Source organism: Odocoileus virginianus, chromosome 12, assembly GCF_023699985.2.
Source record: "Odocoileus virginianus isolate 20LAN1187 ecotype Illinois chromosome 12, Ovbor_1.2, whole genome shotgun sequence".
Lineage (NCBI taxonomy): Eukaryota > Metazoa > Chordata > Mammalia > Artiodactyla > Cervidae > Odocoileus > Odocoileus virginianus.
The window spans coordinates 5898154-5915050 of NC_069685.1; the positions used below are offsets into that span (position 1 = coordinate 5898154).

At 46.0% G+C, this 16897-nt stretch overlaps 1 protein-coding gene across 8 annotated transcripts in view; it reads right to left on the reverse strand.

The window, feature by feature from the left end:
* Window positions 1–16897, reverse strand: part of FHIP1A (FHF complex subunit HOOK interacting protein 1A) — a 399036-nt gene that overhangs the window by 56756 nt on the left and 325383 nt on the right. For all 8 annotated transcript variants that reach the window (XM_070474764.1, XM_070474760.1, XM_070474765.1 and 5 more), the window contains one exon: window positions 16150–16236. In XM_070474764.1, coding sequence (XP_070330865.1) covers window positions 16150–16236 — 87 coding nt within the window. The remainder of the gene's footprint in view (window positions 1–16149; window positions 16237–16897) is intronic.

Genomic DNA, 16897 nt, shown 5'->3' on the forward strand with positions numbered 1-16897 from the left:
GCAAAGCAGACCTCATCCCCATGTTAATACCTTGCTCATTTGGAAGAGGTTCACGGCTTCCCCAGGTGTTACCTGCCTTCTTGTCTGATGCTTCCCACAGTCTTGGGAAACTGACAGTGGTGAGTACTACACATGAGAAACTGAATTCTTAACTAAGTTAAGATCCTCATAATCATGCATCAAACTAGGGCCCATGTCTCCCAAATCCTACTTCAGTAGAAGAGTATAAGTAGCCACGTGCCCACAGAAGGTCGCAGAGCAGCAGGATCATCCGAGAGTGGCCCCTGGAGCACCTGGGAGCTGGCTGACGTGCAAACGCCAGGGCTTCAGCCCAGCCTGTTAAATCCAAACCGCAGCCCTTGGGAGGCTGCGGGTAGCCCAGGGAGTCATTTCTGCACATGGAAGTCCGAGAGGCTCTGACACTGACAATCAGAATGAACAGGGAAATAACTCTATGGACAACTGAACAGATACCACGTTCTGAGGGAATGAGCAAAAAGTAAACCCAAAATCACACTGTCTATGCAATAATGTTAAAAAGCAGATAAGGAACAATAAGCAGATTATCTAGAATCAAAACACTGTAGTACTGGGTTGGTCAAAAAGTTTGCTTAGGTTTTTCTGTAACAGCATACCGAAGGAATTTTATGGCCAAACCAATGGGCGGGGTGTGTGTGTGTTAGTGGCTCAGTCGTGTCCAACTCTTTACAACTTCATGGACTGTGGTCCACAGGCTCCTCTGCCCATGGAATTCTCCAGGTACGAATACTGGAGTAGGTTGCCATTCCCTCTTCCAGAGGATCTTCCTAACCCAGGGATCAAACCTGGGTCTCCTGCATTGCAGGCAGATTCTTTAATGTTTGAGCTATGAAAATGGGTTTAAAAAAATGCACTGTCCAGTAACATACAGTGTCATGGGAAGGACATCTCATTTACAGATTCAGCTGGTTAACAGGTAATAATATGTATTTAGTACTAAGTGCCAGAGACAAAGGCTCGTTCAATGCAGCATCTCATTTGCTCTTCACAAGAGCCCAATAAGGTAGGTATCATTATCCAGAGATAATATATACACATAGATGAAGATACTTGCCACAGTCACGCTGTGAGTTAAATAGCAAAGGGTCAGAATTCCAACTAAGGTTCACCTCAAAAGCCATTTTTTTGCTACATTAAACTAGATTGCTTCCCCAAATTGTACTAATCAAATACAATGCATTAATAGAATGTATTAGATGGCACATACTTTCAGTTTTCAATTAATAAATCAAATATTTCCAAGTCAAAGCCTCTTATAACTGTCACTGGAATCTTCTAGGTCTATTTAATAGCTGGCTCTCACTGGCTACAACAATTATTAATTTAGGCTGTCTGGAGCTGGTCCGCTTAATATGAACTTTTCAATCCAAATTTAACAGTGTGCTTTCAATCCATGTCCCATAGCTGCAGGCCCTCAACAGGACTGGCCTTTTAATTACCTCATTCTGATGGATGCCAGGGACAGTCAGAATAACTGCTGGGGCTCTGCCCCCGGGTCCCAGATCCTCAGTCACCCCTGGACTCCCAGCACTGAACAGGACCACAAGGCTGTGCAGAAGTCTGAGGCGGCAACCGGCGCCCCAAGCCTTCTTATGGAGTTTACCCCTCACAGTCCTCAGGCATGCCGGCTGCCAGCCGGCCCTGGAGGGACCCCATCCCCCTGCCCTGGGCCCCCCAAGCCAGCTCGGAGGCTGCAAGGCCACGGCAGCAGCTTCCGAGAGGAGCGACCTCATTCCTTCAGTCCATCCCAAGAGCCCTGCGCCTCACACAGACCAGCCATCTGCGGGCCCCGGCTGGTGCATAGCGATGCTTTCAGTGCTTCGGAGGACAGAACTGCTCCAGGTAACTGCTCTGCTCTGGGCCTGGTGAGAGACAACGCTCCGTGTGCGGGGAGAGTGCACCATCACCCCAGGAAGACAGCAAGGAGCTAGCAGAGAAGAACAGGACAAGCCTCTGTGACTGGAGAGGCTGGGTCCGTAAGGCAGGGAACACATCCGAAAAAGCAAATTGTTGAAATGCACACATAGAGATACAAAAGGGAAAGACAAAAATATGATCCCACTCGAGTTCTGGGTATGCATCCTCCCCAACCCCTGCCAGAGCTGAAGTCTAGTGTGGAGCTCCACGACTCAAGGGAAAATTGCAAGATTTAACAAAGAACCACCACATTTGGAAAATGAAATCTCAAATTTCAGGCCAAGATGGTATCCTCATTTCCTCCTTCCATCAATTTCCCACGGAAAGGAATGAACTGATCGATGAGGTTTTACAGCATAATTGGAAACCAGACATAAGATGTCCAGGTGGCTGTCTTCGGGAGGTGACGCAGGGAGATGATGGACAAGTGACATGGGGTACCGACTTGCCAGGCTTCCAGAAACGATACAGGAAGTCTCCAGAAGAGCACGTATGGGACTGTCTCCACCCTCACCACCCCAGCCCCCTCCACCGGCGCCAAGACTAGAGATGCACGAAGGAAGACACGTAAGTGACATTAAGTGACAGTCTGCTCGGCTACTCCTCACTGGAGACTGGAAACGCCGGCAGAAGAGGTCGGGATAAGCCTCCTCTCCACTTGGCACCCGATCACAGCTCGTTCACATTTATTAATGATGATAATTTGAAGATGGCATGTTGCTCTTAAAGTCTTCAGTCACTAGTTTCACTGGGCACGGATGTCAAAAGCATACCTGGCTGGTAAGAGCCCGTGGCCCAGCCCACCCACAGACGCACTAAGCGCAAGCAGGTGACTCACGTGCGGCTGCTCCCAGACTCTCAAAACCTCCGTCTTCTCCAATCCCCAAAAAACTCCCATCCATCAGCTGGAGTCAATAAGCCATGAATTATTGAGCTCACGGCATACACATCATGAATATGTATGCGCATGTTTGGAAGACAAGATTCTCAAACAAATGGGCTCCACCGCGGCTTACAAGAAACCAGCACACAAGGAAATGGCTGAAGTCCGTCTATGCCTGTATATTGCTCAGACAGAGTTTCAGCACACAAGAGATGGTGGAAAAATCAGTGTTTCTGGTGGGCTTTTTGCTTCTGTTTTTCCAAGTGCACTTGCATGGAATAATTTGCTGAACAAAACATTGCTGCTGCTCTCTGTAAGAATCCAAAGGTGCGGACGCTCTTTGAGGTCACGGTTATTGCAGCCAGCACCTGCAAGCTGCCTGTGGAAAAGGATGGTGTGCCATTATTTTTCCTTCCATCCATCCTTTACTTCGGCACACTCCTCTCAAGGTCTCAGCCTCCAGCCATCGCAGTGAGCCCAAACTCCTGCCCTAATTCCCTCACAGTCTCCAAATAAAAGAGCCAAAATAACCCTCAGAAGAGAACATCCAAGTCCACGAGCCACCTGACGAAAATGACGAAACGCAGCCCAGCAGACCCTTTGTGCAGCCTTCCCCTCCTCTAACCATGCCGGGCGGCGCTAAAGCCACCTTTGGCTGCTGCTGCCAACTGTCCACTGGCCGCTCGCCAGCCCTGGGCCCCCCAACCACACACCTGGACAAAGACTCCTCTAAGCTGGTGACAAAGCCAATCAGCCTGCTCCACTTACGCTCTTGTCTGGGGCTCCTCAGTCTGATCACTACATTCTGAAATAAATGGGGGGCGGGAATCTCTCTGTCCCTGGGGATGTTCTTCCACTATTATTATCACCTACAATATACAGGGCACCATGCTAACCCCTAGAGTTGGGGTTAGCAAACTTTCTGCAAAGGGCCTGAAAGTAAATATTTTAGGTTTCATAGGCATATACAGTCTCTGTCATATACTCCTTAAAAAAAAAAAAAATCTGTGAAAAGCATATAAAGTTCTTATTTTAAATTGTGGTAAAGTACACATAAAATCTGCCATCCTAAGTGTACAGTTAAGTATACTCATATTGCTATGCAACCAACATCACCATCTATCTCCAGAACTCTCTCCATCCTACAAAACTGAAACTGCGTATCCAATGAACAATTCCCCATTCTCCCCTCCGCCTGCCCCGGCAACCACCATTCTGCTGTCTCTATGAATGTAACTGTTCTAGAATCACACAGTATTTGTCCTTTTTATGACTGACTGATTGCACCTAGCATAATGTCCTCTAGGTTCATCCATGCTGCGTAACAATGTGCTAGAATTTCCTTCCTTCCTCTTTAAAGCTCAGTAATATTCCATTATGTGCATACACCATGTTTTTGGCTAATTAACCACCAGTAGAAGAATGTAAAAACCATACTTAACTCTCAGGATAAATAAAAACAGGCCACAGCCCAAATGTGGCCCACAGGTCATAGCTGCCAAACCCTGCTGTAGAGACACCAAAACCCACAACAAAGACCAGAGGTTCTGAAATTTCCCTAGTCTCTGGCACCTTCAGTACATCCATTATTTTTTCACAGCACCTCAAAGCCAAAAGAAATACCCAACCATCCCATCTATTAAGTATTTATATCCAAACAGCTTAATATGTTGTTAAATCCTAACAGCTTAACTCCTGTTGGGCACTCAAGACCTCAGAATCAGACTCAACACTGTCAACCCTAGAAATTCCACAGCGATTTTCACATGATACTTGCTTTTAATCACAGCACCTGACAAAAACTCGGTTTGGCAAAAGTAGGCTTGGATTGAAAGATATGTATATTTAAAGCTGGAGCTGACTTATTTCAAGTTAGTTGATCTACATGCTGTCTGACAGGCGTCAGTGTGTTTCCCCCATAAACGTAGGCAATTTACCCTGGGCTCCCCCTCCACCAAGGCCCAGGGTTCCACAAAACACTGTTTGAGAACTGCAGGTAGAGGCTGTCCTAGGGGTTTTAGATAGAGGTGGGGAAGCAGGATCAAATCCCAAGAACATGCTGAATGAGAGACAGAAGCACAGGCCCCGTGTCCAACGAGCAGACAGACATGGAGCCACAGATGCTGGAAGACAGACCCAGAGCGCCCAAGTCAGGGACAGCTGAGCAAGGGCTAGGGCCTAAGCTGCCCTTGCAGCGAGAGTGAGACTCCACAGGAGAAGAGGGAGCGAGCGAGGAGAGGCCCCGACCACGAACTCAGAGGGTGTGAAGGGGGACCTGGAGCTGCGTGCAGACTGGTGAGACCTAGGGGATGAGTCACTCGAGGCTGCCAGGAAAGTGGACATTTAAAGGTGTCCTCAGGGACTTCCCTGGTGGTCCAATGACTAAGAATCTGCCATGCAATGCAGGAGATGAGGGTTCAATCCCCGCTGGGGGAACGAGGATCCCACATGCTGCAGAACTCAGCCCAAGCACCGCAACGAGAGGCTGTGCGCCACCGCAATGAAAGAGCCCACATGACACAAACAGCCAAATGAATAAACAACTTTTTTTCTCTAAAAAAAGATACATTTCAGTAAACTTAATCTAGCAGTTCTGCGAGCGACAACCCAGAGAAAGAAGGGTCTGCGATGAGACCCAGGCGAGGTGTGGGCAGAGGGCGACCGGCAGGGACGCTGCCGGGAGAGGACGCAAAAGTGGCCAGGGTCACAGAAGCATATGGGATGCAGAAAGACGGCACCGATGGGCCTGCCAGCAGGCAGCAGTGCAGACACAGACGGAGCCGACTTGCGGGCACAGCGGGGGAAGAGCGGAAGGGGCGGGAAGGGAGCGACAGAAACACACACAGCACCAATGGGAAAGAGGCAGCAGGTGGGAACGTGCCTGGGAGCAGGGAGCTCAACCCAGGGCCAGACAACCTAGAGAGCTGGACCAGGAGGGAGGCGGGAGGGAGCGTCAGCAGGGAGGGAACCTTCGGCTGATTCACGTTGACGCAGAAACCAACACAGTGCTGGAAAGCAGCTACCCTCCAATAAAAGAACGACGACAAGAAGGACCTTACGGGACAAGGCTGGCCTTAGATGAGGGAGGAGCATGAGAAGAGATGCAGGACTAATCAAGGCTTCTAGACCAGGTAACGGGGGCGGGGGAGGGGGGAAGGGAGGGGAGGGAATGATAAATAATGTCACTCCCACCAAGGAGGTACACAGAGGCTGTCCTAAGGTGGCCAGGGAGAAACACATCATATGAGTGTGGCTTTGATATTCTAAGTCTGAGGGCACAGCAGGTCACGGGGGCAGAGATTCAGCTGGTAGTTGATCCGGTTGATCAGCAGAGCCCAGGCCCTGGACAGGTCCCCATGTAGGGCAGAAAAGGAGATGAGTCAGACAGACCAAAGGAGAATAGGAAGCTCTGGAGGTGGAGGTCAGAGGGCAAGCAGACAACTCTGGTCTAGGAGTCAGAAGCCTCGGGTTTGTAAATAAAGTGATTCTTTAAAATTCCCAATATTTTAAACAAATGTTTAGAATGCATTTAATGACTTGGCTCCCCCAAAGACTTAGGAGATAAAGAATCTGTCTGCAAAGGAGGAGACATAGGAGAGGTGGGTTCAGTTCGATCCCTGGGTCAGGGAGATCCTCTGGAGAAGGAAATAGCAACCCACTCTAATAGTCCGGCCTGGAAAATTTCATGGACAGAGCAGCCTGGTGGGCTACAGTCCCAGGAGTCACAGAGAGTCAGACACGACTGAGTGACTAAGCACCATTAGGTGGCAAGCGGAAGACCAGCAGCTGCACCTGGGGAGCAGCGATGCGGAAGCGAGTACAGATGTGTGCTGACCGCTTCCAAGTTCCCATTGGTACCTACTCTCCATCCTTTTCACCCTGCCCTGTATGCACCGCGTTTTTCTCCAGGATTCCCGTGCCGCCTGGATTCCACTTGGGTTCACCCAGTGGAGTCCAGGAGATGAGAAGGGGGAAGGAGAGTGAAGTTTGACTATTTATCCTCTCAATTCTGTCATGGACTGGTTGTAACTCATGTCCCAGGTTCCTGGTTCTCATCAAGGGGCCCTCTCCATTCAGCCCTCCAATCCCCTAAACCTTCAGTCCCAGGGCGGCAACCATGGAAATGCCCAGAATATGGCCACAAATTCTTCGACACTCGTTATCACCTCCCATTGAAAGTGGGTGGACTTGGCGACTACTGTGAACAATACAATAGGCCGAAGCGACACTGCTACAGTGTCCAGACTGGCTGCTCCGCCTGAGGGATGCTGAGGCAGACCAGTTCCCGGGAGGTGCAGGCCTCCTCGGACGGCCTTCCTCATATCGCACAGAAGTCTCGGACACTCCAGCCAACCTCTGCCTCCTCCCTGCACCCAGGGTCAGATCTGCAGCCTGACAGCTCCCCCAGCCCTCCCCATCTCTCTTCCTGCTTTCTCTCTCACAAGCGTTTCCCCTAAGAAAATCCTTGCACATGTAATCCCACTGCGGCATCCTCTTCTCTGAGGACTCAGACTAATATGACCATCCCAATAAACGTTTAGGCTTGAAAACTCAGCTTTGATATATTAAACATACAGACAGAGACAACAGAACTTGCTCTTGCTGAATAAGGGCGGTCCCATTAATCAAAGGTCATTAATAACCAGTTTTAGACAATGTGATGTCGGTATCTGTGGCTGGATCTAATTCCTAAATGAATCGTATTAACATGGCGTCATTTTCTTTAATGCGATTTTTACAAAGTATGATTTTCACCCATCTCCAGAAATGGGTCCTTCCCCAAATGTCCAAAATAGGCTCGAATCCCTTATCCAAAACTCTGGAGACCATGTGTATTTTGTAAGTCAAAATTTTTCAAACAGTAATACATACATACATCTGTCATATCTGACAAAACAAACCAGCAGGTCCAGGGAAAAACTCTATAATCATATGTTAATATGTCTTCCATGAAACATACAAACTAATGTTTGTATATAACACAAGTGGTATAAATATAAATAACCTTGAGACAGTTCAGGTATGGGTTTGCCACCAAAGAGTTCAGCAAAGGTCAGAATGCAAGAGTTAATTCTTAGGTAGGTAAATAAGGAGTTCGGGGCTTTCAAGAAGGAGAAAGGGACAAACGATTTTTTCCCTACATTCCTTCCTCTTAGTCACATAAGATGTTTTTTTTCTTAAACTCAGTTGTTACAACAATCTTTAACTTTCTTTAAGCCTGGAGCTACTGATTACACAACAAAATAACTCATCTTGCCCAAGGGTATGCTTTTCCTTAAGCTCCTACTAATAATTATAGAACAACAATGCATCCTGCTTGAGGACGGGGTTCTCCTTCTTAACAAGAACCTTCTGACTAATCCTGTCACCTTAAGATGTATGTTGCAGCAGTAGGTCTGGTAAGACATTTCTGTTGTTAATAACTCTCTGCCCACTTCTGATGTCTGTTCCTTTCGCACTGCAATAAAACTGCTGTCACACGAAGCTCCGAGTGCCTGAAGCCGCGTCTCTGGTCCCGAACCAAGCAAAACTCCTTCGGAGATCATGAATCCAACACCGTTCACTGTAAGCTATCTATTGTAACACCATATGAAGCTTTCGGAACTTCTTGAAGTTCGGAGAGTGAATAAGGCATTATGGGCCTACACACACTCTCTCACACACACACACACACACACACACACACACTCTACAGAAAATGATGCAGATACTCCTTTGCACCAACACAGAAGAATAAACGGCCACTCCACAGCACAAGGTAAAGAGCACAGAGACAGCACGTGCAAGGCATTTTACACGTGTGCAGAGTGGGGAGAAGACAGGAGGAGATGCTCTTCACTTGTCAAGATTCCCACCCACCCCCCCCCCCCCACCTTTCACTACCCTCTACCCCTTGTAACAACTTCATCTCCGGTTAAGAAATGCTGTGGAAACATTGTGAGTACTGACTGTGAGGCAGGAAGGTTTTTAAGCCTAAATGTATTTACACTATTTATGAAACAGTGAGAGTAAGTTCACCCCTGCAAACTGCCACCATTGAGGGCAGGAAACTAAAATGTTAGACATAAGTTGGGAGCTGAGGTAGTCCACAGGGGAAATTTATTTAGGATATTAAAGAAGGCTCAAAGTGAGGGACACAGAGTATGAAAAATACAGACTGGAGCCCGTCTCGGAGACCTGAGACGTCCAGGTGTCCCCTGCTGTGTTAAAGGCAAGGACACAGGGTGCGTGTGCTCCCACCAGGAGCCCTCAGAATCACCGAGCTCTGGGCCCCCTGCCCGGCTCCAGGTCCCTGTCCTGCCGCTCCTGAGAGGCCTCAGCCACCACACGGGGAGCTGAGAGACGGCGGAGAGGCCCTTCACCTGCCCGTGCCCTGCTTCTTCCTAAAGCTCCTCATTCTACACAAACAATGAAAAAGGGAGAGCAGGGAGAAAAATAAATTAAGAAGGAAACACTCTCCCTAGTCACTAAAGAGCCCTGGGAGAAATGGTCTGCGATGGATAAATGTCAAGGAGTTTTTTAAGGACAGCAATTCAGCCTAATAGAGTCATTTTCACTTTGTATTTTATATATTCAGTACTGACTGTCTCTTCCACAATAAGCATGTATTAATAACTTGATGATTTTTGTGCCCCATAGTTTAACTGTGGGCATAATTGAGAACAATATTAGTTCATATATGTAGGTGCTGTTATTTTCCTCTATGAACCACTGTCTGGAAATGTACCGAGTGTTCAACATTTCAACAAACATCATTCCATACGTGTGCTGTTTACTCAACCTCCCAGGTCTAAGGTTCTGTGCTCAGCACTGGATTCCCCAGTAAACAAAGCAGGGGTGAACCCTATCCTCAAGAAGCAGGCAGCGCACTGTGGAGACATTACCCAAGGTCCTGCATGTTGAATAATTGAATTCCACTTGTGCCAAGTGCTATGAAGGGGAGGTACTCAGAGACCAGTCAGAGCTTCCTAACAGCTCTCTAAGGTGGATCTCAACCTCGATTGTGGATAAACAGCTATCATTAATATTTGTAACTTTAAAGTATGCTAATTAAAATAACATAAAATATCCTGAACAGATAACAATTACGAGCATAACTACAAGAAGTCTCCTATCTATGAACAAGTTCTGTTCCAAGAGCACGTTAAGTGCAATTTGTCTGTAAATCCAGCAAAGTCAGCCTCGGCACCCAACAAACACAATAGTTATCTAGTGCTGTACTGTAACAGCCTCACAGTAATTTTGCACAAACAGCACATAAAAAACAAACACAAAAAGTACACATTTTTTATCCTACAGCACAGTACAGCCATGCAGGGCAACACACAGGGGCGCGTGTTCATCTCTGAAAGATGCAACCGAAGCTTCACACACAGGGGATTGACGATGCATTATTATAATGACTTGGGAAATTATTTAGTATCAGCCAGCCAATGAGAAAAAAGATGAGAATAAATGAGGAAGAAAGTCTAAATGTGCAAGACAGTCTGTGAATAATTGTTGCTGTTTAGTTGCAAAGTCATGTCCGACTCCTTGCGATGTCATGGACTGCAGGCCACAAGGCTCCTCTGTCCGGCGGAATTACCAGGCAAGTATACCATGGATAATTACGGCCAAGAAATTTTCAGGGCACCATTCTAGTCTCCCATAAAGGCAAATTTCCCCATGAAGAGGCTTATAGACCTTCAATACAGGAAATTCAGCTCTCCAGGAGAACAACAAGGCGTTCAACAGAAAGATAACACAGAAACAAATACAAGGTTTATTTTTATAATACAATACTTCCTGAACACAGAAGTAACACAAAAATCCTAGTCAGACTAAGTGCGCTGTTTGTTTTGGAAAATATCTCCCTGTGCTCAAAAGGCACTAAATGGTGAGAAAGGGGAGCGTCTTCCATCGAGACCCACTGCTCTAAACAAGGACGACCACCAGCACCACCAGCCAAGTGTCACAGTTGCCACGGTCAGGTGTTCTTCACAACGCACCATCAGATCCACAAAAGTGGTCATTCCACCAAAATGCACGCCATAGGTTGTTTCTTGCTTCTCTCGTGCCAGGGCTGGTAACTAAAACACCTTGACAAACCTCCAAACTAAATACTGTATATGTCTCTTCACTTAGTAAGACAACACTCTTTAAAATTAGAATTCTAGGTCTATGGATGTCTCTTGACATTTCACAATAGAAAATGTATCCATTGATTTATTATATAAAACGATAGAATCATAAGAAATTCAGAGTGATGCTAAAGAAAGCTGAGTGCCTAAGAATTGATGCTTTCAGACTGTGGTGTTGGAGAAGACTCTTGAGAGTCCCTTGGACAGCAAAGAGATCAAACCAGTCAATCCTAAAGGAAATCAATCCTGGATATTCATTTGAAGGACTGATGCTGAAGCTGAAGCTCCAATACTCTCGCTTTTTTGATGACCCAATGGAGGCTGGCAATTTGATCTCTGGTTCCTCTGCCTTTTCTAATTCCAGCTTCAACATCTGGAAGCCCACAGTTCATGTACTGTTGAAGCCTGCCTTGGAGAATTTTGAGCATTAGTTTACTAGTCTGTGAGATGAGTGCAATTGTGTGGTAGTTTGAACATTCCTTGGCATTGCCTTTCTTTCGGATTGGAGTGAAAACTGACCTTTTCCAGTCCTGTGGCCACTGCTGAGTTTTCCAAATTTGCTGGCATATTGAGTGCAGCACTTCACAGCATCATCTTTGAGGATTTGAAATAGCTCTACTGGGATTCCATCACCTCCACTGGCTTTGTTTGTAGTGATGCTTCATAAGGCCCACTTGACTCCACATTCCAGGATGTCTGGCTCTAGGTGAGTGATCACGCCACTGTAATTATCTGGGTCGTGAAGATCTCTTTTGTACAGTTCTTCTGTATATTCTTGCCACCTCTTCTTAATATCTTCTGCTTCTGTTAGGTCCATACCACTTCTTTCCTTTATTGAGTGCATGTTTGCATGTAATGTTCCCTTGGTATCTCTAGTTTTCTTGAAGAGATCTCTAGTCTTTCCCATTCTGTTGTTTTCCTCTATTTCTTTGCATTGATCACTGAGGAAGACTTTCTTATCTCTCCTTGCTGTTCTTTGGAACTCTGCATTCAGGTGGGTATATCTTTCCTTCTCTCCTTTGCTTTTCACTTCTCTTCTTTTCACAGCTATTTGTGAGGCCTCCTTAGACAACCATTTTGCCTTTTTGCATTTCTTTTTCTTGGGGATGGTCTTGATCACTGCCTCCTGTACAATGTCAAGAACCTCCATCCATGGTTCTTCAGGCATTCTGTCTATCAGATCTAATCCCTTGAATCTATTTGTTAAACAAGATGGTGGAGGAGTAGGACAGGGGACCACTTTCTCCCCCATAAATTCATCAAAAGATCACTTGAATGCTGAGCAACTTCCACAAAACAACTTCTGAACGCTGGTGGAAGACACCAGGCATGCAGAAAGGCAGCCCATTCTCTTTGAAAGGAGGAAGGACAAAAGTGAGACAAAAGAGTTAGGGACGGAGCCCTGTCCTGGGGAGGGAGTCGTGAAGGAGGAGGAGTTTCTACACAGTAGGAAACCCTATCACAGGTGGGTCTGTGGAGAGTTTTGGAATCTTAGAAGGCAAGATAAGCAGGAGAAAAATAAAACAGAAATTAATACACACCTAACTGCAACTGCGGAAAAGAGAACTTTGCTGCCAAAGGCTCTAACCTAACAACCTAATGTGCAGCCTGGCCTGCTCACAGAACAAAGGATTGAGCGAATACCAAAGGAGAGCTAGCCAGCTGAGGACCAGCCCATCCCCACCCAGAGGCATAGAGGCAGGCTTGGGACAGCCAGAGCCCGAGGCATGGGGCTGCTGCAATCTCAGCCTTAAGAGGGCATCTTCTAACAAACTGCTCGCAGGCTTCCAGCTGCTAACCATGTCTTCCTGAGATCTTGATCAGTCGACATCTGCCAGGAGGGTCGCAGCCTGGGCTCACCTCTCCAGAGGAGACAGACGGCACACCCAGGACACCCAGCGGCAGGACTGGGGAGGTGAGTAAGATGCAAGATGCACCTGGGACAGTGCGCTCACCAAGCACCTGGTGGCCCAAGCTGCTCAGACCTGGGAAGGGCACAAAACTCAGGCCCAACCCACAGAGACTGGGCCAGAACCGGGTCTGAGCGTCTCCTAAGGAGGGACGGGCCAGCAGTGGCCTGGGTGCAGCAGACCTGGGTGCGGCATAAGCTCTCTTGGAGGAGGTCACCATTAACCCCACCACAGGGCTGCCAGAACTTACACAGGACTGGGGAAACAGACTCTTGGAGGGCACAAACAATAACCGTATGCACACCAGGACCCAGGAGAAAGGAACAGTGACCCCACAAGAGACTGACCCAGACAAGCCCATGAGTGTGCAGGAGTCTCCGGCAGAGGCGTGGGTCAGAGGTGGCCTGCTCCAGGGTCGGGGGCACTGAGGGCAGCAGTGCCTGCATGGGAACTTTTGAAGGAGGTCGCCATTATCTTCATTACCTCCACACAGTGTGGCCTCAGATCAAGCATCAGGGAGGGAACACAGCCCCGCTCATCAATAGAAAAGTGGATTAAAGATTTACTGAACACGGCCTCTTTTTATGAACTTATCATGAACTCCTTATTGCCAAATTCAGACTTAAATTGAAGAAAGTAGTTGGAAAACCACTAGACCATTCAGGTCTAGTGGTATGTCTAGTCTACCATGTCAGGTCTAGTCATACCATTCAGGTATGATGTAAATCAAATCCTAACAATCATACAGTGGAAGTGAGAAACAGATTTAAGGGACTAGATCTGATAGACAGAGTTCCTAATGAACTATGGACAGAGGTTCATGCCATTGTACAGGAGACAGGGATTAAGACCATCCCCAAGAAAAAGAAATGCAAAAAGGCAAAATGGCTGTCTGAGGAGGCCTTACAAATAGCTGAGAAAAGAAGAGAAGTGAAAAGCAAAGGAGAGAAGGAAAGATATATTCATCTGAATGCAGAGTTCCAAAGAACAGCAAGGAGAGATAAGAAAGTCTTCCTCAGTGATCAATGCAAAGAAATAGAGGAAAACAACAGAATGGGAAAAACTAGAGATCTCTTCAAGAAAACTAGAGATACCAAGGGAACATTTCATGCAAACACGCACTCAATAAAGGAAAGAAATGGTATGGACCTAACAGAAGCTGAAGATATTAAGAAGAGGTGGCAAGAATACACAGAAGAACTGTACAAAAGAGATCTTCACGACCCAGATAATTACAGTGGTGTGATCACTCACCTAGAGCCAGACATCCTGGAATGTGAAGTCAAGTGGGCCTTACGAAGCATCACTACAAACAAAGCCAGTGGAGGTGATGGAATTCCAGTAGAGCTATTTCAAATCCTCAAAGATGATGCTGTGCAAGTGCTGAACTCAATATGCCAGCAAATTTGGAAAACTCAGCAGTGGCCACAGGACTGGAAAAGGTCAGTTTTCACTCCAATCCCAAAGAAAGGCAATGCCAAAGAATGTTCAAACTACCACACAATTGCACTCATCTCACAGGCTAGCAAAGTAATGCTCAAAATTCTCCAAGCCAGGATTCAACAATATGTGAACCATGAACTTTTAGATGTTTAAGCTGGAATTAGAAAAGGCAGAGAAACCAGAGATCAAACTGCCAACATCCACTGGATCATCAAAAGAGCAAGAGAGTTCCAGAAAGACATCCATTTCTGCTTTATTGACTATACCAAAGCCTTTGACTGTGTGGATCACAGTAAACTGTGTAAAATTCTAAAAGAGATGGGAATACCAGACCACCTGACCTGCCTCTTGAGAAACCTGCATTCAGGTCAGGAAGCAACAGTTAGAACTGGACATGGAACAACAGACTGGTTCCAAATAGGAAAAGGAGTATGTCAAGGCTGTATATTGTCACCCTGCTTATTTTAACCTATATGCAGAGTACATCATGAGAAATGCTAGGCTGGATGAAGCACAAGAAGGAATCAAGATTGCTGGGAGAAATATTAATAACCTCAGATACACAGATGACACCACCCTTATGGCAGAAAGTGGAGAACTAAAGAGCCTCTTGATGAAAGTGAAAGAGGAGAGTGAAAAAGTTGGCTTAAAGCTCAACATTCACTAAACAAAGATCATGGCATCTGGTCCCATCACTTCATGGCAAATAGATGGAGAAACAGTGGAATCAGTGAGAGACTTTATTTTGGGGGCTCCAAAATCACTGCAGATGGTGACTGCAGCCATGAAATAAAAAGACACTTACTCCTTGGAAGAAAAGTTATGACCAACCTAGGCAGCATATTAAAAAGCAGAGACATTACTTTGCAACAAAGGTCCGTCTGGTCAAAGCTATGGTTTTTCCAACAGTCATGTATGGATGTGAGAGTTTGACTATAAAGAAAGCTAAGAGCTGAAGAATTGATGCTTTTGAACTGCGGTGTTGGAGAAGACACTGGAGGTCCCTTGGATTACAAGGAGATCCAACCAGTCCATCCTAAAGGAAATCAGTCCTGAGTGTTCATTGGAGGGACTAATGTGGAAGCTGAAACTCCAATACTTGGGCCACCTGATGCAAAGAGCTGACTCATTTGAAAAGACCCTGATGCTGGGCAAGACTGACGGCAGGAGGAGAAGGGGATGACAGAGGATGAGATGGTTGGATGGCATCACCAACTCAATGGACATGAGTTTGGGTAAACTCAGGGAGTTGGTGATGGACAGGGAGGCCTGGCGTGCTGCCGTCCATGGGGTCACAAAGAGTTGGACACGACTGAGCGACTGAACTGAACATGGCCCCGCCCGTCAGAACAAGACCCAGCTTCCCCCTCTGTCAGTCTCTCCCATCAGGAAGCTTCCATAAGCCTCTAATCCTTATCCATCAGAGGGCAGACAGAATGAAAACCACAATCACAGGAAATTAACCAAACTGATCACATGGACCACAGCCGTGTCCAGCTCAATCAAACTATGAGCCATGTTAGCTCAGAGGAGACCTTAACAGAGAGTTCCAAGTGGCTGCTACCTATGAACTCAAGTAGACTCAAGAGTCAGTCCAGGTGCCAATGTTCATTTAGACCAGCTTATTTTATATTCATTCACACATCAAATGGATCCTGTCAGACTTAAGCTGTCACCATCATTAAGATCTGTAATTGACACTGGTAAGGAACATGGATGAAATGAGAAGGAAAATAAAGCTAAGTCACCACCAAGTCGATTATACTGTGTCTCCCTTCCTCGGTTTCTATCAGTTGTACAAGAAACAGACAAAAGATGACATTAGCCTGTCACTGACCTTATGCAGAGCTGGAGCCAAGACCGGTACCAAGAACCCGTTGTAAATATAATTGACAAGCTGATTACGAATCAAGGGGTGAGCCACCTAAGAGAGAAACAAACAGGCATGAAAAAGACAATCTTTAGATCTTCTTAAACTCAACCCTGAATTCAAAAAGGAAATCCAAATGTTGGCCATTTATTTCATGGCTAAAGAATAATTCACACTTCAAACCACCATGTAATTTTTCCAGATGGTTTATTCCAATATAAATAAATAGCCTGGATTTCCGAATTTTAAAACTGGTAATTTAAAATTTCTGTTTGGAAAAAAAAAAACATATAATAAATAGACTGAATATGTACATGGGCTCATAAATGAAAGTCAACAAACTGGAATGGATAATTTTTGCTCCGTAACTTCATCTATGTCCTATCTCAACTTGTGACTAATTTAAAAAAATAACTGTCATAATGGACAGTTAAAACCATTTATTTTGTCAGCAGAAAAAATTTCTCATTTTGAAATGCATTCTCTGATAAAATCATTTATATTGGGGAGGAAGGCATTTAGAAAATCTTTTCATAAAAAACAGATAATGCTAAAAAGCAAAAAACATTATCAGAGGTACAACATTTCCTATATTTAACTTTCAAAATATATTTAGTATGGATAAGTCTTTTATAAATACAATCATCACCGGTATCTGTGGGGAATTGGTTCTGGGATGACCAGCCCACATTGCCACAATATCCAAATCTGTGGA